At 41.5% G+C, this 22,815-nt stretch overlaps 1 protein-coding gene across 1 annotated transcript in view; it reads right to left on the reverse strand.

Annotated features, from left to right (window-relative positions):
• Positions 1 to 4,587: 4,587 nt before the first annotated feature.
• The window catches only part of PDLIM4 (PDZ and LIM domain 4), a 137,114-nt gene continuing 118,886 nt past the window's right edge, over positions 4,588 to 22,815 (reverse strand). The window contains exons 5-7 of the mRNA XM_061617067.1: positions 18,044 to 18,201; positions 8,713 to 8,833; positions 4,588 to 8,102 (exon numbers count right to left, since the gene is read on the reverse strand). Of these exons, the coding sequence (XP_061473051.1) occupies positions 7,898 to 8,102; positions 8,713 to 8,833; positions 18,044 to 18,201 (484 nt within the window). The 3' untranslated portion in view covers positions 4,588 to 7,897. The remainder of the gene's footprint in view (positions 8,103 to 8,712; positions 8,834 to 18,043; positions 18,202 to 22,815) is intronic.

A 22,815-nucleotide genomic window follows, 5' to 3' on the forward strand; every position in this document is an offset into this window, starting at 1 on the left:
GCAACCGAGTGAGTGAGTGGGGGGCAAGAGAGCGGGGGTGGGGGGCAGTAAGGTTAGTGAGCGAGTGAGCAGGGGGGCTAGAGAGTGGGGGTGGAGGTGGTAAGATGAGTGAGCGAGTGGAGGGGCGAGAGGGCAGGGCAGTGGGGGGCTGTAGGGTGAGTGAGGGAGTGACCTAGTGGGCTTGCAGATGGGTGGGGGGGAGGGCTGTAGGGTGGTAGGGCAAGCGAGCAGAGATCCACCATCTGGCACTCCAGAGATCACCCCTGAAAGCCAGAAAGGGTAACGCTAATTCACACACACACACACACACACACACACACACACACACACACACACACACACACACACACACACACACACACACACACACACACACCATCATCATCATCATCACTCACCTCCATAGCTCTTCACCTCCATTCCTCTGCTGTCTCTTTCTCCTTCATCATCCTTGCCCTCTGGCTTTCTCCCTCCACTTCTTTCTTCTCCACCACCAATTTGAATACATTTCTTTTTCTCTCTCTCCACCTCCTCCCTCGTGGCCTTCTAACACAGAGCACGAGGGAAGAGCAACTTTGCGCAGAAGCCCATTGTGAGGCACGTGTCTTTTGTCCACCAATCAGAGGAGCAGAAGACTTCCCCTGCTCCCCCCCAAATAATGCCCATGAAGTCTGAATAGGATCACCGAAGAATACCTACATAAACAGTTTTATGTGATTTATAATCCCAGGATTCGGGGTAATGAAACTATTTATGAATTTATAAGATGGGCACATATTTAAGTGTTATTGTAACACATCTGAGGTAGACAGTGGACACCTGCTGGGTGAAAAATTGCCTTAGAAATGAAGCTGAATAGGAAACAATAGGCACTGTAAAACAACCTATGGTCTAGCATGTCAAAAATGTAGGTCTTCCCATTATATAAGAAAAAGCTGGTTACCTGAGGCTTGTGACACATTCCCTGACCCAGATGTAACAAGATTCATTTGTTTAGCAACTTCTGCTATTTCCTATTTACTGTCAGGCAACCATATGATTATTATTACATATGCATGTATAGGAGTGCCTTTTACCTTTCATACTCTCTTGCTTCTCTCTTGAGAAATGAGAAAGTAAGTATGGTGAAAATGAGATACATGATTGGCTTATGTAGCTTTTAAACAGATAATAGACATACGTCAGAAGGAGAAGTATGAACATGGTCTGCAAAGGCCAAGCAAATATGGTGAAACATATGGTTATATCATATGGGACCATTCTGTGAATTCATAAAAGAAATAATTGGGAGGAAGGAAATCAAGTTATAATGAAAGAGCAGCAAATTTGATTAAAAAGAATACTTTGCATTTCTGTTTTGGCTTTCAAAAGATTACTGTAAGGTACAGTAGGGTCCCGCTTTACGGCACTTCGCTAATACGGCAGTCTCAATTAGATGCAATTAGACTAAAGCCCCACTCATACGGTGCTTGTTCCGCTTTTACGTGGTTTTCGGGCATCGCGCGCCATTCTATTCAATGAGTTACGCTTTACAGCAGGGGTCTGGAATGTAACCCGCCGTATGAGTGGGGCCCTACTGTATATGAACGGTACAGCCTCCCACCAACTCCTCTATCTGGACAGGGATGACCTCGCCTCAGTTGTTCATGCTCTGGTAACTTCTAGGTTGGATTACTGTAATGCGCTCTACGTAGGGCTGCCCTTGAAGACAGTTCGGACAGTTCGGAAGCTTCAGGTAGTGCAAAACGCAGCAGCCAGACTGCTGACGAGGACCAGCCGGTCAGCGCATATAACACCTGTTCTGGCCCGTTTGCACTGGCTACCCATTTGTTTCTGAGCCAGATTCAAGGTGCTGGTTTTGACCTATAAAGCCTTACACGGCGTGGGACCGCAATATCTTGTGGAATGCCTCTCCCGCTATGAACTGACCCGGTCACTTCGCTCAGCATCTAAGGCCCTCCTCTGGGTACCAACCCATCGGGAAGCCCGGAGGACAGTTACTCGATCTAGGGCCTAGAACATAAGAACATAAGAAGAGCCTGCTGGATCAGGCCAGTGGCCCATCTAGTCCAGCATCCTGTTCTCACAGTGGCCAACCAGGTGCCTAGGGAAAGCCCGCAAGCAGGACCCGAGTGCAAGCACACTCTCCCCTCCTGAGGCTTCCGGCAACTGGTTTTCAGAAGCATGCTGCCTCTGACTAGGGTGGCACAGCACAGCCATCATGGCTAGTAGCCATTGATAGCCCTGTCCTCCATGAATTTGTCTAATCTTCTTTTAAAGCCATCCAAGCTGGTGGCCATTACTGCATCTTGTGGGAGCAAATTCCATAGTTTAACTATGCGCTGAGTAAAGAAGTACTTCCTTTTGTCTGTCCTGAATCTTCCAACATTCAGCTTCTTTGAATGTCCACGAGTTCTAGTATTATGAGAGAGGGAGAAGAACTTTTCTCTATCCACTTTCTCAATGCCATGCATAATTTTATACACTTCTATCATGTCTCCTCTGACCCGCCTTTTCTCTAAACTAAAAAGCCCCAAATGCTGCAACCTTTCCTCGTAAGGGAGTCGCTCCATCCCCTTGATCATTCTGGTTGCCCTCTTCTGAACCTTTTCCAACTCTATAATATCCTTTTTGAGATGAGGCGACCAGAACTGTACACAGTATTCCAAATGCAGCCGCACCATAGATTTATACAACGGCATTATGATATAGGCTGTTTTATTTTCAATACCTTTCCTAATTATCGCTAGCATGGAATTTGCCTTTTTCACAGCTGCCGCACAGTTTTTGCCTTTTCTGTAGTGGCCCCCGAACTGTGGAACAGCCTCCCTGAAGAAGTACACCTGGCGCCGACGCTTCTATGTTTTCGGCGCCAGGTTAAGACCTGGCTATGCTCCCAGGCATTTTAAGCGTTTAATGTTATAACTTTAAATATTTTATTTTTTTGTTTGCTGCTTATGTTTACTGTTGGTAGTTGATTTTATTGTGATATTCTGTATTTTAACCTTTTTGTACACCGCCCAGAGAGCCACTCGCTATGGGAGGTTTATAAATGAAACAAATAAATAAAATAAATAAATAAAATCATACTATTTCCAATATAGAGAAAATAAGACAAGTAAATGTTTCATGATGTTTGCCAAAAGAACCAGAGGCAGGTAGCCCATATAATAATAATTCAACCTACAGACAAAGTTCTAGCTGTACTGAGTAATGAGAGCTTTGATATTATTTTTAATGGATTTTCCCCAATGCATTTTAGCTCCTACAATTCATGTTTAATGAGCTTCCTTGCTAGTGGCAAAGACTGAAAGATGGAAGATGAACTTTACAGGAAGGTTGGTAAACCACATGAATTATCTTTCAAATGGAAATACACTATGTATTTGTTAATGGAGAGAATTCTGAATGTACTTGCCAGTTTGTAAAATCAGAGGTCCATAAGATACATTCTTCACTGCAACTTAAAACAGAAATCCACAAAAAAATGTCATGTGCTTGACTCCTTGAGGACCAGCAGGGGGAAGGGAGAATTCCACCTTGTGGTTTTTCTCATTACAGGGTTGCAAGAACACCTGCACTTGGCTGACTTTCTCTTCTCCTAAAGATACAGGATCAGTCTCAGGGATTGAACCTGGCAACCCTAAATGGTAATAATTTATGAGTACATTTAAACTGATATGGCTCCAACCACAGACACACACACTCCTAGACCAGTAAAGCGTTGACAAAAATTTCAAACTGGGATATAGATGCATTTTATGACGCAGTGAAAGGCTTGCTAAGAAGACAAAATGTGAAAATATTAATGGTTTGTATTAGTAAATGAATCCAGAAGGCATCTCGATGTGAGGGCCAAGGAGATTTAGTGTGGTATGCTACATTCTCTTGCCCATGCTCCTGTCTCACACCCACATTTAGGTCAGGTGGGCTTGTTGCTTTCTTTCTCACTCTGTGCTTGAGCACAGAAGTCTGAGAGCAGAACACAGAAGAGGTAAAAAGGGCTCCTAATTAGGCAAAACAGACAGGGATGATGTTTTCACATATGATGGGAAAGCCACCTTTTCAAAAGCTGTATTCCCAGGATAAGCTACAGCAAAATTCCAAAACACTCACCCAACAGAAGGAAATAACAAAAGACAGGCATGAGGTCCAAGTAAAGATAAGTATCTCACAGGTAGAACTAAAGTCACAAGGTGCAAAACTGCACCCAGGTGGAGAGGCTTTCTCTTGGTATAAATAGAGATCCTGAAGTCTGGCTCTGAGAGCTTCTTCAACATTGATCTTCTGCATGATGGTATTGGCCAGCTGGGATTTCTCCTCCTGCCAGTGTCAAGGAGAGAATGTGAGATAAAAATTGCTTTTATCTGCTTTACTGCCTGTCAAACATCAATTGCTCTCATTAAAGCATTGTAACCCTTTCTTCCCTGGGTTTTTTATTGTTGCCTTGAAATCACGAACCATGTAATCTGTTGCAATTGGCAACACATGGTTGCAGCACAATTAATCTGCAATTAATCAGTTAGATCAATCAATAAAACATATTGACTGACTAAAAAGGGGTCACCAATTAATTGATCAGTAGACTTTTAAAAACTGAAATTATTTTTAATACAAGCACATATAACAACTGTAGATGACAAGCACATCTTAAGAGGCATCCCTTTCAGGAGAAATAATGGTCTCTTTGAAAATGATTTCTGTTGTGGCAAATGTATGCATCATCTAAAGACAAAGATAGTATGCTTTTTTAGATCTAATATTTTTTGTATGAGTCTTCATGCATATTTAATCAGTCAGTCAATCAACTAAATCTCACATGATTAATTGGATAAAATGTGTTTAACTAGATGGCAGCCCTAGAAAATATGGAGCTGTATGAAGAGCAATATGGATTAATTGACAGCAGTTATTTTCCAATTTGTTGCCACATTTTTTTTCTCAGTTAAGGCATATCAGACTTGTTCACACATAGCAACTTGGGTTCACATTTGTTCTTTCTAGCAATGGTGTTTGTGAAATCGATAAGAAATGCTGCCTCTTAGTAAAGTACGTCTCTCTTCTTGTGGTGTAGGAGTTTATTATCCCTTAAACAAATGGAATATTCTATTTGCACAAAATCTTTTATTGCTTATCATTTTATATTTATTAAATTTGTACCTGCAGGCAATGTAACAGAACCCTTAGAGAAAGATGGCTGTGAGTGTTGCCTTTCTTTATCTTGAGTGCTGTTGATGTTTCACTGCCATAAATCTAGTGTGGTAAACAGTCAGCTCTCTCATTACCCCCATCATTTTGGAGGGAAATGGAGGTGCACCAGGTTGAGTATCTTATATGTCTGTGATTTGACAAGTGCATCTCAGTGGTGGTTGGTGGCCATTGGGACTGGTGGGGCAGAAGGCAGGGAGCCCAGGAGTAGGTACAGTCCTAACCAATGATAGTTAGAGAGGCAATGAGAGATTAGGCAACTGATGCTAGTTTTGTCCCCATTTCCCCTCTTGCTGAGTTCTACAAGGGCAACCCTGAGACTAAGGAGGAGGAAGTTGATAGGCAGTGCCACCCCTTGGACTGGTTGCAAGTAAGACAGCAGGCAGGTGGCAGCTGGTTGAGGGCAGACTGAGGTTGGTGAGGCAGTGCCCCATTTGCCCCGAAGGAGCAGCCTCCACTGGCACATCTGCCCCTTTATGTAGTCCTACAATATCTCTGACATCCACCTTGATGGGAGTTTCTTTGTATTTCATGTGCCTAGCACATGGTGATGTGTGATCGTATCATTACTTGTACAGAGTCTGCCATTGAACAGGACATGCCAATTATATTATTAGATTTTTACATTTATATACCACCTTTCCTTCAAGAAGCTCAAGGTGGTCTACATCATTTCCCCCATTCCCATTTTATCCTCACAACAATCCTGTAAAGTAGGTTAGGCTGAAAGACTAATAATCTCAAGGTCACCCAGCGAGCTTTATGGCTGAGTAGGGATGTGAATCCCAGGTCCTAGTCCAATATTCTAACCACTGTTCCATGCTGGCTCTGCTTCTAGATAGTGACCAAATTGCCTAAGATGTAGCACTTTCTTTTTTATGTTGGAGAAACCCTCGCCAAAATATAAGGTTTATTTCCCCCTTCATACTTAGCATTCAGCAGCTGGGCTGTCCAAGGCAATCACTGTTTCAGAGTGCACTAGGGCCACTGAGCATTTCAACCTCATTCTCAAATCTTTATTATTTATACTTGAGTTCAAGAGTTGACTTCTGTAAGGTCTCAGCCATATCCTTCTATTCAGAAGCTATAGGGTGTGTTTTTTTTGGTAGTTCTATATCAGGATTGGTGATGACACAATTCCTCTCAAGAAATGAACAATTCCAATTCATCATGACAATTTCAAATGTGACAAATAACAAATGTGCAGTTGTTGTACTATATAATGATTGTCTGGAAAGGTCCTAAATATCAATGAAATTTAGGTCTGATGCCTTGCCCTAAAAAAACTTATCTAGAAGGAATTATTATTTTTTTCATTCTAGGTTGAATTTAGACATTCTGTACATAGAAATGTATACTCTAAGTCAATTTCAATGTATCTGAAAGGAGTTTAAGTAAAGTGTTTATTGCTAGGGTATAAAATTCTTCTTCAAAGTTGAAAAAAGGAAGAATGTAGGTGCCTAGATGATCCAGTGACCAAGAATATCTCAAGAGAGGCCATGCTATCTCAAAGAAAGAAAGAAAGAAAGAAAGAAAGAAAGAAAGAAAGAAAGAAAGAAAGAAAGAAAGAAAGAAAGAAAGAAAGAAAGAAAGAAAGAAAGAAAGAAAGAAAGAAAGAAAGAAAGAAAGAAAGAAAGAACCACATGTACAATATATACCTGATTTTTTCTTATAAATTTATATTCAGGGCACATAAGTGGTTTGCACAGTTATAGCTCAGTGCCACAATGGAGATTACAATTAGGGTCCTCTTGATCTGGAAAGACCTGAGATGCTTAACAGGGTATGTATTTCTTTTCCAGTTGGCTCACTACTATCAGACTACTGGGCATCATCCAGGGGGGTTCCCAGAATATTTCCTCTGGGATAGCAAGGAGGGCAGTCTTGGAGAATGAGCCCCAGTGGATAGCTTTGACTGCTGCTGACATGTATCTTCAGAATGACAAAAATGTTAATGATTATTCTAAGATGGAGTATATAGTATGGTTTGGAAATGGCAAGCAGGACATTGCTTTCCAACTACTACACAGAAATGTAACCAAAAGGCATCAATTGTAAAAAAGACACTTTTAAAAGGTTTTACTTGTGTTCTGAGGAGTCATTTATCTGCTCATTCCCAAGTTTCCTGTGGAACCCTATCTGTCCAGCTATATATTTAAAAATTTCAGATGGTCTCAATTTTCTATCATTCTGAAAGCCACAAGCAATATTTATGGGACATCTATATCACTGACAAAAATAAGTGTAATGCAATGCTTTAAAATGTAAAAATGTCAATTACATTTCTTAAAGTGCCTTACTGTCTTTGAACTTTCGTACAGACTTCTTTATATTTTAACATGAGTCAGAATAAAAGAAATACTTGTTTTATATGAAACAATGTTTTAAAAAGCACCCATATTTCCATAGGTTTTGGACTGGGCTATGATGGAAACTATTTGCATTAAAAAAACCTCACACAACCACCACCTAAACAACAGCACAGCAATGTCAAAAGGGGGAAAAACCTTTCCAGAGGCTTTCAGCACTATCCCTTTACGATCCCAAGTGTAAACCTTTTTATCTCTCAAATGGCATTTTACTGAGACTTGAATAATTGGAGTTGATTACAGCCATACTTTAAAACTGAGACTGTGTCTGTGGGTGGGTGTGCCACCTTTTGACCTCTCCAGGAAATAAGAGTATCTATTTAGACAAGTTCAACTTTAGCATTGGGATAAACAGCAACCACATCATATCCTTCTGGTGGCTTAACCCTTTCCTTGGCATGCATTTCACAGTACAGCTGTTCTTCAATGAAGAAGTAGCCCCTTTGCTTCAGGTTGAGGCCGCAGTCATCGCACATGAAACATTCTGGATGGTAGAGCTTGTCACGGGCTTTCACTATTGTGCCACTATCAGAGTGTGAGAAAGAAGATAAGATTAGAAATGTAATATTTAAAATGATTAATATTTATTGCAGTGGCTTGCCTTTTGTGGGTCCCACAGAAGGGACTGCTACACCAAATCCCTCCCTCTTTTTCCCATTCACGCATCTTTTTTTCTACATTGTATAACCTGCCTTAAACGGATCGGAAACAATGGAATTCAAAACTGTTTTTTTTAAAAAACCACCTCTCCACATTCTTGCAGTTGCATTTCAGCTAGACATTCCCCTTTTCCCCTTCCTCTTTGCAAGAGACTGTGCAAAGTCTATGGGGCAATGTTGCACACAGTGCAGTTCCACATGTACAGGAGCTGTTCCATTCTGAATGCCTTAGCATAAAATGCTGGAGGTGACAACAGGGAAGTTCTTTCTTGTTTGGCGCTCCATTAATATTAAATGCTGTGTGAAACATACAGCACAAATGCCATCCTACATCTGTATTTCCACTCTTCAAGTAACACTGCTTTGTGGAATTACATTACAATGAGTTTTTACAGCGAAGCAGATGCTGTGTTCCTTACTTAGCTTCACCAAAGAGTATATTAAAAGAAGGCTTTGGGGGAGATTCTTGTACTTACACAATTCCATTGCCACATCTGGTGCACTCAGGGAGCATCTGCAAGCCAGACATGGCTCCACCCAGTTTAGATACTGGAGATTTAACATGTCTTGGACTCACCAATCTGTCATGTTTTTCACCTGCCAAGAATTTGAGACAATATTTTGGAGTTATCTGTTTAAGGGCTGTAAACTGTTGCTTACATGCAAACTTCTGACAGAAGAAATAATTTATTCTTAAAATCTACAGGCAGAGGACAAGTTCTGTAGCTGCACTCCATAGTATACTTACATGGAAGTAAAACCTCAGGAAATCAATGGGATTTACTTCTGAGTAAACATGATTAGGATGGGGCTGTAAACATGCTGATAGTAGGTAAGCAGGCTCCATGTGAGAAAAGCAATACTTGGGGGGGAAAAGATGTAATGACTGTAAGAACAATAAAAGGCATGTAAACATCTGGGCTCTGATGTAAATAGATAAACCAGAGACTGGCTTTTTTAATGGGAGGTATCCAAGAAAGGGAGAGCTGGCACAAAAGAGATATATGTATGAAACCAAAGAAGAACAAAAGGCATTGTTTAACTTAAGATTTTTATATATGCTCGACCACATGGAAAAAAAAGTTAAAACCTTTTGTTGTGCAAGGGAAATAAAGCCCAGCAATAACACTGCTAAAGTGCACTTTTACTACTTGGGAGATTTATTTGTTTTATTGAACATCATGACTCAGGGAGACCTTTGAGAGTCTGTAACAAAACCAAGGCAGCATGTTAGAAGCCTGCCCTTTTCTTGGTGTTCGGTTTTGCTTCATATATATGCAGAAACAACCACAAAGAAAGCAAGCAATGAAATCTTTATATACAAAAGGGGTATGTTGGCAAGCTATTAATGCATTCTGTAATGCTCATGTATATATTCACACAGTGCATACAGTATATTTGGAACTTTACTGCCATGCTTTTTTTAAAAGGAATTTTTACTGGTTAGGAATGAACTAAAAAAGGACACATTTAAACTTTTTTAAAAAAACTACATAATAAAAAATATTATGATAAATGTATTTTGATATTAAATGTGATTTAAAGAAATTTAGAACATAATTAACAATGACCTTTTCAATCAGTTCTTACACCACTAACAATTGGAACAATCCCATTCTCTATTTTTGCCACTGTTTATGGGCAAAATACACATTTTCCTTTTCTTAACTGTCTCAAATCCAGGCTCCTTCAGGAGGAAGGCTGGGATAAAAATACAATAAAATGAATAAATACATAAATAAATTCAATTCTCGGATTTGTTTAAAACCTGAATCTCACATCCAGGTGTATGCTGTGATAATAACTGACTTCCTTTTCATTGGTTGCCTTTTTTGTACTGCACCACTGTTGGAGTGGTTTGCCATTTTTTAATCACGTATTCTCTGCTTTGTTTGAGGAGCATTGCCCCTCTCTTTTAATAGAGCACTATGCTGGTAGCAATAGCAGTAGCTGAAGAGTACTTGGAAAAAAGAATAGCCTATTTATGATATTTTGCAGCAGTCCGTCACATTTCCATATGCTTGTTTTCTGCATTTCTTTCAGCATCATGCTCACATGCTTGGCTATCTCACAATTCAGACTCAAACCTAGGCTGACCTGCCTCTCACATATAGGAAGAGTGCATAGAGGTGCCTGCTTGTGCTCTTATTGGCTTTCACATTCCAGTAAAATCTCCTGGTTATTGAGATAGGGCAAGACCAGTTTGCAGGACAGGAAATTACATGTATTCTGGACCACTCCATAATCTGTAGACTAGGAAAAAAGTGTCTTGGCAAAAGAATCAAGGAATGCAGGCGGTGTGAGATCCCCAAAGCAGATGAAAGCAAGCACTCTCTTTCTTTTCCGTTTGATCTCCAAAGTAGTCTCTTATTTTCCAGACTCTTTTCCATCCACTTCCTACTCTAAGATAGAAAGTTATTCAAGTGGGAAGTTAATATCTCATCAAGTTTTCATCACACTTATCATTCAAGCTTGTATTTATCTCATTGGAACTATGTCATGTCAATAGGCATTCACAGTTTCCAATGGGATTTTCAATGCATTATGATATCGGCTGTTTTATTTTCAATACCTTTCCTAATTATCGCTAGCATGGAATTTGCCTTTTTCACAGCTGCCGCACACTGGGTCGACATTTTCATCGTGCTGTCCACTACAACCCCGAGGTCTCTCTCCTGGTCGGTCACCGCCAGTTCAGACCCCATGAGCGTATATGTGAAATTCAGATTTTTTGCTCCAATATGCATAATTTTACACTTGTTTATATTGAATTGCATTTGCCATTTTTCCGCCCATTCACTCAGTTTGGAGAGGTCTTTTTGGAGCTCTTCGCAATCCCTTTTTGTTTTAACAACCCTGAACAATTTAGTGTCGTCAGCAAACTTGGCCACTTCACTGCTCACTCCTAATTCTAGGTCATTAATGAACAAGTTGAAAAGTACAGGTCCCAATACCGATCCTTGAGGGACTCCACTTTCTACAGCCCTCCATTGGGAGAACTGTCCGTTTATTCCTACTCTCTGCTTTCTGCTTCTTAACCAATTCCTTATCCACAAGAGGACCTCTCCTCTTATTCCATGACTGCTAAGCTTCCTCGGAAGCCTTTGGTGAGGTACCTTGTCAAACGCTTTTTGAAAGTCTAAGTACACTATGTCCACTGGATCACCTCTATCTATATGCTTGTTGACACTCTCAAAGAATTCTAATAGGTTACTGAGACAGGACTTTCCCTTGCAGAAGCCATGCTGGCTCTGCTTCAGCAAGGCTTGTTCTTCTATGTGCTTAGTTAATCTAGCTTTAATTATACTTTCTACCAGTTTTCCAGGGACAGAAGTTAAGCTAACTGGCCTGTAATTTCCGGGATCCCCTCTGGATCCCTTTTTGAAGATTGGCGTTACATTTGCCACTTTCCAGTCCTCAGGCACGGAGGAGGACCCAAGGGACAAGTTACATATTTTAGTTAGCAGATCAGCAATTTCACCTTTGAGTTCTTTGAGAACTCTCGGGTGGATGCCATCCGGGCCCGGTGATTTGTCAGTTTTTATATTGTCCATTAAGCTTAGAACTTCCTCTCTCGTTACCACTATTTGTCTCAGTTCCTCAGAATCCCTTCCTGCAAATGTTAGTTCAGGTTCAGGGATCTGCCCTATATCTTCCACTGTGAAGACAGATGCAAAGAATTCATTTAGCTTCTCTGCAATCTCCTTATCGTTCTTTAGTACACCTTTGACTCCCTTATCATCCAAGGGTCCAATTGTCTCCCTAGATGGTCTCCTGCTTTGAATGTATTTATAGAATTTTTTGTTGTTGGTTTTTATGTTCTTAGCAATGTGCTCCTCAAATTCTTTTTTAGCATCCCTTATTGTCTTCTTGCATTTCTTTTGCCAGAGTTTGTGTTCTTTTTTATTTTCTTCATTCAGACAAGACTTCCATTTTCTGAAGGAAGACTTTTTGCCTCTAAGAGCTTCCTTGACTTTGCTCATTTGCTCGTTTGCTTTTTAGACCTGCTCATGTAAGTATTTATTTTGTTCTTGTTGCACTGTATGGTTTTATGCTGTAAGACATTAATATGCCACAACATGATGTAATGTATGATTTTATTCACTGCCCCTGATGAAGGCCAAGTCACTGAGTGGCCTAAACGTGTTGGGCTTTCTTTTTAATAAAACTTATTTGGATTTTCATTTCAAGAATCCCCTTTTTTCAGTATCTTGGGGTCTCCCCCCTCTTTTTTCTCCTGTTTTATCTCGGATGCTTACGAAGTACCACAGGGCTCAGTCCTGGGCCCAGTGCTCTTCAACATTTTTATTAACAACTTGGATGAGGAGATACAGAGCATGCTTATCAAATTTGCAGATGATACAAAATTGGGGGGCATAGCTAATACCCTGGAAGACAGAAACAAAATTCAAAGGGACCTTGATAGGCTGGAGCATTGGGCTGAAAACAACAGAATGACATTCAACAGGGATAAATGCAAAGTTCTACACCTAGGAAAAAGAAACCAAATGCACAGCTATAAGATTGGGGATACTTGGCTCAGCAATATGACATGTGAGAAGGATCTTGGAATTGTCGTTGATCACAAGCTGAATATGAGCCAACAGTGTGATGTGGCTGCAAGAAAGGCAAATGCTGTATTAGGCTGCATTAACAGAAGTATAGTTTCCAAATCGTGTGAAGTATTAGTTCCCCTCTATTCAGCACTGGTTAGGCCTCATCTTGAGTACTGTGTCCAGTTCTGGTCTCCACACTTCAAGAAGGATGCAGACAAACTGGAACAGGTTCAGAGGAGGGCAACAGGGATGATCAGGGGACTGGAAACCAAGCCCTATGAGGAGAGACTGAAAGAACTGGGCATGTTTAGCCCGGGGAAAGGGAGATATGATAGCACTCTTCAAGTACATGAAAGGTTGTCACACAGAGGAGTACTGGGATCTCTTTTCAATTGTCCCAGAGTGCAGGACACGGAATAATGGGTTCAAGTTGCAGGAAGCCAGATTTCAACTGAACATCAGGAAAAACTTGCTATCTGTTAGAGCCATACGACAATGGAACCAATTACCTAGAGAGGTAGTGGGCTCTCCGACACTGGAGGCATTCAAGAGGCAGCTGGACAGCCATCTGTCAGGATATTTCCCATGTATTCCTTAAAGTGAACATGCAAGTTTACCTATTCCAACAAGGAATGCTTTGATTTGGAATCCTGCATTGAGCAGGGGGTTGGACTTGATGGCCTTATAGCCCCCTTCCAACTCTACTATTCTATGAAAGTTGGCTCCCGGAGCCAAAAAAAGTTTCCACACCCCTGTTAAAGGTGATTTAAAAAAAAGTGCATCAAAAGAGAGAGGGATTGTCCTTCCTGTCACTTGTTCCTTCATCTCTGTCCTTCCTTGCAAACATTTCATATAGGTTGCAAAGGTGTTGCAGCAACTGGAATTGCTAGCTGTGCAGTTCAAATGGAGAGCTGGCCCACTTCCAGCTGGCTTTCTATCCATGCAAAAGAGCTACTTGTAGGAATAATTTGAAAACAGGAGTTGTGGCCCTCCAGATGTTGTTGAACTACAATTCCTGCCATGACTATTAGTCATGCAGATGGGGACTGATTGGATTCCAACAACATCTGAAGGACCACAGTTCCCTGCTCCTGCTTTTTGTGAGGTATATTTGCTCAATTAATTTGCTTTAGGTGAATATAGCTTCCTGATATATTTATTGCAAATGTGCCCAGAAGCTCCTGTCAACAACAATTTCTTCAAAATGGCAGGCAATCTACAACATTTAGACAAAAGTGTCCTTTTCTGAGTGAGTGAGAGAAAGAGAGTGTGTGTGTGTGTTTTTTAAAGTAATATTGGACTTAGCTGTTTTCATAGCTGTCTTTCTCCTCTGTTTCCGCATGCCCATGCCTCCCATCCCAAAGTTATGTCCCTCAAGTAGGCAGCTACATAATTTTGTAAAAAAGACTAAACAATTTATTTATTTATTTATTGCACTTGTATACTGCCCCACAGCCAAAGCAACCAAAAACATTAAAACAAATATACAATTTAAAACACATATTTTAAAAACAATTTAAAACACAATTTAAAAATTTAAAACAATTTAAAACACATGCTAAAATGCCTGGGAGAAGAGGAAAGTCTTGACCTGGCACCGAAAAGATAAATAAATAAATAGATAAATCCCAAAAATTCTTTTCTCTGCTTTGTGGTTTGAGGGCTCATCTTATGGCTCAGGGAAACCTACCGAGGTAACTGTTATGTTTCTTTGCAAATCCTGTCAGACTCTCTGCAGGAAACATTTCTTATTAATGACACAGTGTGTTGCTGTTCATTAAAAAGAAAAACTAGCGCTTCTGAGTGAGCGAGAGAGAAAACATTCTGAAGATCTCTATTTTCAGTGCAATTCCAACCTTCAAACAAAGAGTTTCTTAATTTTTTTAGGGATTATGCATTGGTGCTTGATAGGTGGCTTTGTATCAGCAAGGTTAAATGAATAAAGGTTCTGAAGCAACAGAAATTAAAATCCATTGAAGAAAATAAATTAATTCAAATTTAGCCACGTAAGCGCAAACACTGCATGGGGTGTCCATCACACTGATAAATCAGATGGAACTCCCTCCCAGTGGAGACCTGGCTGTCCAGGTTTCATTCCGATGTTAACTAAAACTTATTTATTTATGCAGATCTTCAGAACATAGTGGAAGGCTCTGTCTGCCTATTTTATTGGTGACTGTTAACAGAGCTTGGAAAAGTTACTTTTTTAAACTACAACTCCCATCAGCCCCAGCCAGCATGGCCACTGGATTGAGCTGATGGGAGTTGTAGTTCAAAAAAGTAACTTTTCCAAGCTCTGCTGTTATATTACATTTGTGATTTCAGTGGTGTTGCCTGTTGTATTTATGATTCCTGTTAGCTGCCCTGGGCTCTTTTCAGAAAAAGAAACAAATAGAAAGTATCTTATTTTTTAATCAGTTCAGCACCATTTGAAACTTCTCATTTATAGCCAGACTTGTAAGACACATTTAGAGCTACACTGGCAATGTAGAAAGGGCAACAGATGAACAAAGTCAAAATATATGTGACTGTGTTTGCTCAGATATGTATTCCCTCGCCTCTCTCCTCCATCTGGGTTCTGCTACACTGCGTGCCTTCATGGGGATGGTCTAGTAACACCCATGTCTCCTCTCCCACTTTTTTGGGGCTGCAGATTTGGGGATCATTCCTCTGATTTTCAGAGGAAGGTGTGCTTTGAAATTTACTTCTTACCTTAAAAAGTGGTGGTGGTAGTGCTTCTGTTAAAAAAAAGAACTTTTGTTTGCCACTGCTTGTGTTGGGAGAGGCCACAACAGCAATTCACAACTGCAATTCACCTCAACAGCAAGTCATCAATCCCAAAATGACTTGGATGCAGTGTTATTCCAGGCCATTTAGGAGATTGGAGGAGATGGATTTGGCAGGCATTGTTCTGATCCCACCTACAGTACCTACAAGGCTAGGCAGGCTAGTGGTTGCAGCACCATGGAAAGCTCCATGCTAGCACTTTTCTCCCACAAAGTCAGGAGTGAAAGAAGGTTTCATTCTTTGAATCTGAGCTTGAAGTTGGAGTCATGACACCCACATCCACACAAAAAATGTTGGTCTCTACTGGTGGCTGCTATATCTTATGGTGGCTACCGTGTTCTCTTCCCCCCCAATGTCCTGGAACAATGCTGTCTGGGTCACTTTGGGGTTTTATTTTATTTATTTATAAAAGCCATCTCAAGGCAGTGTACAAGTTACAAAGATAAAACAGCAAATCACAGTAATATAAATAAAATGCAACTGATAATCCAAAGGACACCATTAGTTCCTGATATTAAACACCAGAAAAGGCATTAGGAAAATGGTTGCCAGATGACTGAGAGCAGAGCTGCATTGCAAAATAAAACCACCTCATCACTACCACTTAAGAATTCCCCCTCCAAGTGTTTGATATTCTCCCCCACAGCCCCCAAAATTGAATTCACGTTACCTTTTCAGGGGCTTAAATAATCTTCCCCATCCCAGAGAATTGCCTAAATCAGTGGTTCCCATCCTGGGGGCTGTGACCCTCAGGGGGCCATAAAATAATCTTGGGGGGGCACGAACAGTAAAGAAATGAATTATTTATTTGTTTATTTTAAAAAGTCTTCCCTTGCTGTCTGCTCCCCACTGCCGCTGCAGATGACACCTCCCCCTTGCTCCAAACCAGAGCTTGGAAAAGTTACTTTTTTGAACTACAACTCCCATCAGCCCCAGCCAGCATGGCCAGTGGATTGGGCTGATGGGAGTAGTAGTTCAAAAAAGTAACTTTTCCAAGCTCTGCTCCAAACAAGAGAGGAGGACTTTTGCTCAAGCAGCAGAGTGTCTTTCAGATATGCCAAGGGCAGGCATCTGCCTATAAAACATGGGCAGATGCCGAAGGAGGCTGAGGGTGGAGCTACTAGGAAGAAGAGGGGATTATTATCACTGACTCCCGTCTCCTCGCACTGCGACTGCTGATGATGCCCTTGCTCAGAACAAGAGAAGAGGGCTTTTTGTGAAGCAAAAGAAGCAAGGTTGCAAGGAAAGTCTGTTTTCCCCTTCCTTCCTCACAGCCAGCCTTCCTTCCTTTCTTGGCTCCTGCTTCACTGCCACCTCCTGTTAAAAATTATTCTTATTTGCGAGGCTGCCCAGATCTCGTCTTCAGCCCAGACAGAGCCAAGAAGTAGTGAGGAAATGCAGGACTTGTTTACCCTCCACCTCTGAGGCTGTGTGTATCCCAGCGTCCCTCCTTTCTTCTACATATACTCTGCCCCTCCAATCTCTCTCTCCAAGATGCTGCAGTTGAGGGCTTCCCCCCTCCCATGTGCCTGAATGCATGCACACCTGCAGTTGCTTGCAGGAGGGGCAGGCGTTTTTGTGTGTGTGTGCATGAGCTGATCTGTCTTCTGGTCTGCTTTCATTCTCCAAGTGCACACTAACCAAGTCTTCAGTTCTGATGATCATCCCAAGGCCTAAAAGCACTAACCCCCCCCTCCTCAATCTGTGCACCTTGTTGTCTGCAGTGCACAACCTAGCGTCCCATCACCTACACATTGCTGTTTCTTTATTATTATTTTAAAAAAGAAAAGAAAAAAAGCTCAGCAGGTTGGCTGAGGCAGGGATCCTGGTATTGCAGCAGAAATGTATTTATTTAATTAATAATTATTGCATTTATATTCCACCTCTCCTCCAAGTTGCTTAAGGTGGTGCACATGGTTCCCCCCCTTCCCATTTTATCCTTACACCAACCTGTGAGATAGGTCAGGCTGAGAGACTGTGTTTGGTCCAAGGTCACCCAGTGGGCTTCACGGCTGGGTGGGGATTTGAATCTGGTTCTTAGTCGAACACTGTAACCCACTGGTGTTGGGAGACAGGGCTGTACATCTTCAGACTGTGGGGCGGTGGATACCAAATTGATTGGTACTTTGTATTAAGAAAAGAAAGCAACACCTCCCTGTCAGCAGGGAGCTTTTAATGGAAAGGGATATTTGGAGATATGATTTTGTCACGCACCATTTTTTCAATCAACAGAGACTAAAATTACAATTAGCATGGGGGGTGTCACAACATTTTTAGAGCTTACAGAGGGGGTCCCACACTCCTAAATGTTGGGAACCACTGGCCTAAATGAAACATTCAGGTGATCCTTGTTCCATCACTGTATGCTGGATATAATTAAATGTTATGTTACTTTAACCTACTTTGAATTTTAAACTAAAGTTGGATATATAGCACATTTTAAAAATGGAAATGTATTTCTTACCATTCTCTCCAGCTTCCAATATGCCTTGCAAGTATCGGAAGGATCCTGACTGCTTAGGTTCTGAAACTGGCCTTTCATAATCCTGCAGCATTTTGTACACATCTGAGTCCATGTCAATTCCATTTCTGTTTCTTGGGAGGGGTCTTAAAGGGTCAGCACTAGTTGAATAAAAAAGGAAGGTCAATAAACTGCTGCACAATAGAGGGGAACAAAATCAGCATCAGAAAAAAAAATCCCTTGTGAACTGTGAAGGGCTTTTAAACCAAATTTTCTAGCACTTTTTGTTTCACAAAGCAGTAGTGAGTTTGCTAACTGTATGACATGCGTAAGCAAATCCTATGTTTATTTTAATGGGGATTGAATTAAGAATGCTTCCTTTTCCAGCACTAGGTTTTTCTACCCAAAGTCAGCCTATGGTGTAGAAATAATTGCACAAACTATGAAGGATAGGTTTCACACTATACTCCTCACTCTACTTGCTACTGTGCAGTGGGGTGTAAGAGTGACCAGTGAACATATACATCACAGCTAGGGCAGCTGCTGCATATCATTGTGAATTACTGTGCCACACATGGATCATTATTTTTTTAAAGAATGCATTAAATTAAATTACTGAAGGACTTGGAAGTCATCCAACAGTTGAAAAATTTCTGGCAATGGGGCATTATTTGTTTTTGCCCAACATGGTCTCCAGGGTACTTTTCAAAATTCTTAAACACTTCCTTATAACACATTTCCTTCTGGATTAGTCCACATTTTCTGAAGTATCTATAATATATATCTTATTTTAAAAGTCTCAAGGTTTAAACAATGCTAAAATACTAGATAGCAATAGTGACCATATGAGGCATAAGAAGCTAATGTCTAAACTAGGACTGAATTGCAGTGCCCATCCCCCTATTTCACCATCCTATTTGTGGGTGGCAAAATGTAGATGGGCTCTGCAAACTTGAGGAACTGAGGTCAAACATTCTTGAGCCCTTGCCCCAAGAACCACTCCTCCAATTGCCCAGACCAACACTTTAGCCCAAAATTCAAACTGGAAATTCTCAGTGGGAAAATAATTCACTCTGATTAAAAGCTAGACCTGTCTGTCAAAATAAAATGTTCCCTCCACTTCTTCACCTCTCTTCTTCTACACCTGCTCCCCACTTGAGCTCTTGGCTTTTCCCAAATCAGCTTGTTTTCATTTATCAGAAAAGAAAAAAAGGGGAGTGGCCATGAATTTAACTTTCTGCATAAAGTGAGGCAGCAGAGGTAGTTAATAGATTGGGGATTTCTTGATCCACCTTGACATGCCTTGTTAATAGCATGATCCAACTCAGTAACATGAAATTGGCTGAATCATCCTGATATATCTTGTCATTTCAGATACATGCTAGGGCTGTGCACTGGATTTGGCTGAAGGCCAATCCAAATCGGGTCCATTTGGATGTTTTTAGGCCTCAGGTGAGTCAGATTCTGACAGCCTTAGATCACTATGGCTCAGATTTCATAACCCAGAGTGATCTGGGCCTATCAAGGGGTGGAATATCAGGCAGGAAGAAGAGGCTCTCCTTCCTGCTAGATGAGCAGACAGTGATCCTCCGTGGGTGCAGATGAGCTGGAGCAATAATCCTGGGGGATGCTGTTTTGCAAAACATCACAAAGGATAAATTGACCCCTCCCTCTGTTGGAGAAAAGGAGATGCAGTGTCTCCTTCCCCCCACCCCTTTCCACCATATGTTTTATTAGTATTTTTTTACCCTATTTAAACATGAGCCCCACCCTCCAAACTTATTTGAGAGTGGCTCTGAGCCGGGGTGGGTGGCCCCTAGGTTGACCCAGGGTAGGTTGGCCTGATGTCCTGCTCTGTATTGAAGTCACAGGGTGGATGGGGGGAGGTCTGTGCACAGCCCTAATACACACAGAGCCAATGCATACCCTTAACACATACTATTTCTAACTTGGTGGTGGCTGTCAGGGAACTCTAAAAGAATGAATATCACAAACACATCAACCTATAAGTCCTTCATGTATTCATAAAAATATTTGAAAAGGCCTCTTAAATTTGCATGTTTAAAATCTATTGAGACATCTTTGACCATCTTTGTCCAAGAGTCACTTCCTATCTTCCTTTCTCCTTGTTAATGTCCATAAGGTGTGTGTAGAATTCTCTTTATATTGTTGTGAGTTTGGGGGCTGGAATGGATGATTCCTGTGGGTCCCCTTCCAGCTTCTGATTTGGAATCTTGTGCCTTGGGGTGAGGGGTGGCTCTGCTGGCCAGATGAGTTTCTTTTGTTAAGCTAATAGAGTGGCCAGGTTTGTTAATGGGTCGATTAGGTGCCCAGCAACAGGTGAATGCCCCAGGAAGATCCTGGCTAAGGGCGGTATAGAAATGGAATGAAATAAATAAATAAAAAAAATATTTTGTCAATGAAACTCTTCAGGAGAGCCTCCCCCCTCCTGGCAGCTAGGAGAGGTTTGTGTTTTTAGTGTGTGTAGAGTGTGTCTAGAGCAGCCTTTCCCAACCAGTGTACCTCCAGATGCTGTTGGGCCACAACTCCCATCAGCCTCAGCCAGTATTGCCAATGGCCAGGAAAGATGGGAACTGTGGTCCAGCAACATCTGGAGGCACACTGGTTGGAAAAGGCTGGTCTACAGAATGGCTGGAAACTGGAGGTAGGCAGAGCGACTGGCTCTCTGCACTATGGCTTTACGATGCCTCCTGTAACACTGATGGAAAGCTGGATATTGGACTGCTGATGCCTTGAACCCCTCCATCCTAAACTCAGGTTGGAATGTGTGTACATAAATACACTGCAGTCTCCGCTGACCTTCTTCCCAAGAAAACCAAGCCCAGGACGAGTGCAGGGACCTCTTAAATCTCACCCCTTGGAGATTGGGGAGGCGTGCAACAATATATGTCCTTAAGGCATGTGTAGAACAGTGACCAGAAAATTGTGAAAGACATTAGTCTGTAACATGCAATTAGTTTAAAAGAATGTAAGGACAAGTTGAAACTTTTAGGACTATAGTGAAGTCCTTTATAGCAGTGTTCTTCAAACTTGAATCCCTAGATGCAGCTGGATTACAACTGGCATCATCCCCAGCCAGCTTGGTCAATGGGCAGGGATTATGGGAGCTGTAGTCCAACAGTATCTAGGACTCAAAGTAGAAGAACACTGCTTTACTCAGTGGGAGCGAGGACATGGCTTCAGGAATATGCTTTCTTGGCACCATATGAATTTGAAAACTGTGTGTAAGGTTGTTGCCATGTGAAGGATCTTACCACAGACCCAAATGTCTGAAATGGACATTTGGACCACATATGTTTCAGTCTCAAGTCTTGTTGTGGGCTAGCCTTTATTAGTTTTTGTTTTCCTGTAAAAACAAGTGGTTTTCCCCCTGGAAAAGTGTGGCATAGCTAAACAGATCAACTGCCTGAGAAGAGAATATTGAGTTTCCTTCTATTTTTCTCCTTCTCCCCCACTCTCCTGCCTGTCTGTCAAGAACCTTTGTTTATACAGTTGTCTAGGATGGCTGCTAGAAAGTTTGGGAAGACAGCCAAGAGGAAAGATAAACATTTGTGTGGTGCTTTCAGGGAGCGACGTATGCAAAAGTGTTGAGCCTCTGAGAGTGCACAACCTGTAGTATAGTCACCCTCTAGAGCAGCCTTTCCCAACCAGTGTGCCTCCAGATGATGTTGGACCACAACTCCCATCAGCCTCAGCCAGCATTGCCAATGGTCAGGAAAGATGGGAGTTGTGGTCCAACAACATCTGGAGGCACACTGGTTGGGAAAGGCTGCTCTAGAGTATGACAGGAACCAGCCTTGTCAAGTCTCAGGGAAGTTTTGGGTACAGCCTTGAGCAATGGCTATAAAAGAGATGGAACTCAGCTATTTGAGACCAGGCCTTGGGATCTGGTCTGACACGGCTGCTTGACTGATTAATGGAGGGTGGAGACAGAAAGGCATAATATATTGTAAGTAAAAATTCCTTGTTGTATTTTTGGATACCTAAAAGAGATAAAGTGGGTGCCGTATAGCGTTTAAGGCTATTATAAGTAAGAGGTTTATGTATGTGAATGCACTGTTATTTGCCTTACAGGTTAGCACTGTTTAGTGAACTTATACACTACATGCCTATTATGCCCTTGCTGCATCCAGCTCTATATCTTTCTATGTATTATTCACTGGCTAAGGCCACGTATATTCTATAAGTCTGCATGCACACTTTATGCACTGGCTGTGGCCACTTACTTGTATGTCAAGTCTGAACCAGATCTTAAAATAGGAACAAAAATATATTTATATTTTCCTGTGTGGAATCCTACTTTATTTCCTGATACATCCTCAGCCCCAAGGGGAACTTGGGTAGGATTTCTTTTTCTAGGGTTACCTACTCCAGTTGTCTGCTGTCGATAACAGGACTCACTTACATGAGGACAATGCTTGACATATAATTTATTTATTTATTTATTTATTTATTTCTTAAACTTATATACCGCCCAACTAGCAATAGCTCTCTGGGCGGTTAACATAAAATACAATAAAATTACAGAATCTGATACAACAAGCATATAAAAACTACACAATCTAAAACCAAGTTACAAACATTTAACTAAGATTAAAATGCCTCAGAGAAGAGAAAGGTTTTAACTTGGCACCGAAAAAATGATAGTGTCGGCGCCAAGCATACCTCCTCGGGGACACTGTTCCACAATTCGGGGGCCACCACTGAGAAGGCCCTAGATCTCGTCACCACCCTCCGGGCCTCCCTATGCGTCA

Source organism: Rhineura floridana, chromosome 3, assembly GCF_030035675.1.
Source record: "Rhineura floridana isolate rRhiFlo1 chromosome 3, rRhiFlo1.hap2, whole genome shotgun sequence".
Taxonomy (NCBI): domain Eukaryota; kingdom Metazoa; phylum Chordata; class Lepidosauria; order Squamata; family Rhineuridae; genus Rhineura; species Rhineura floridana.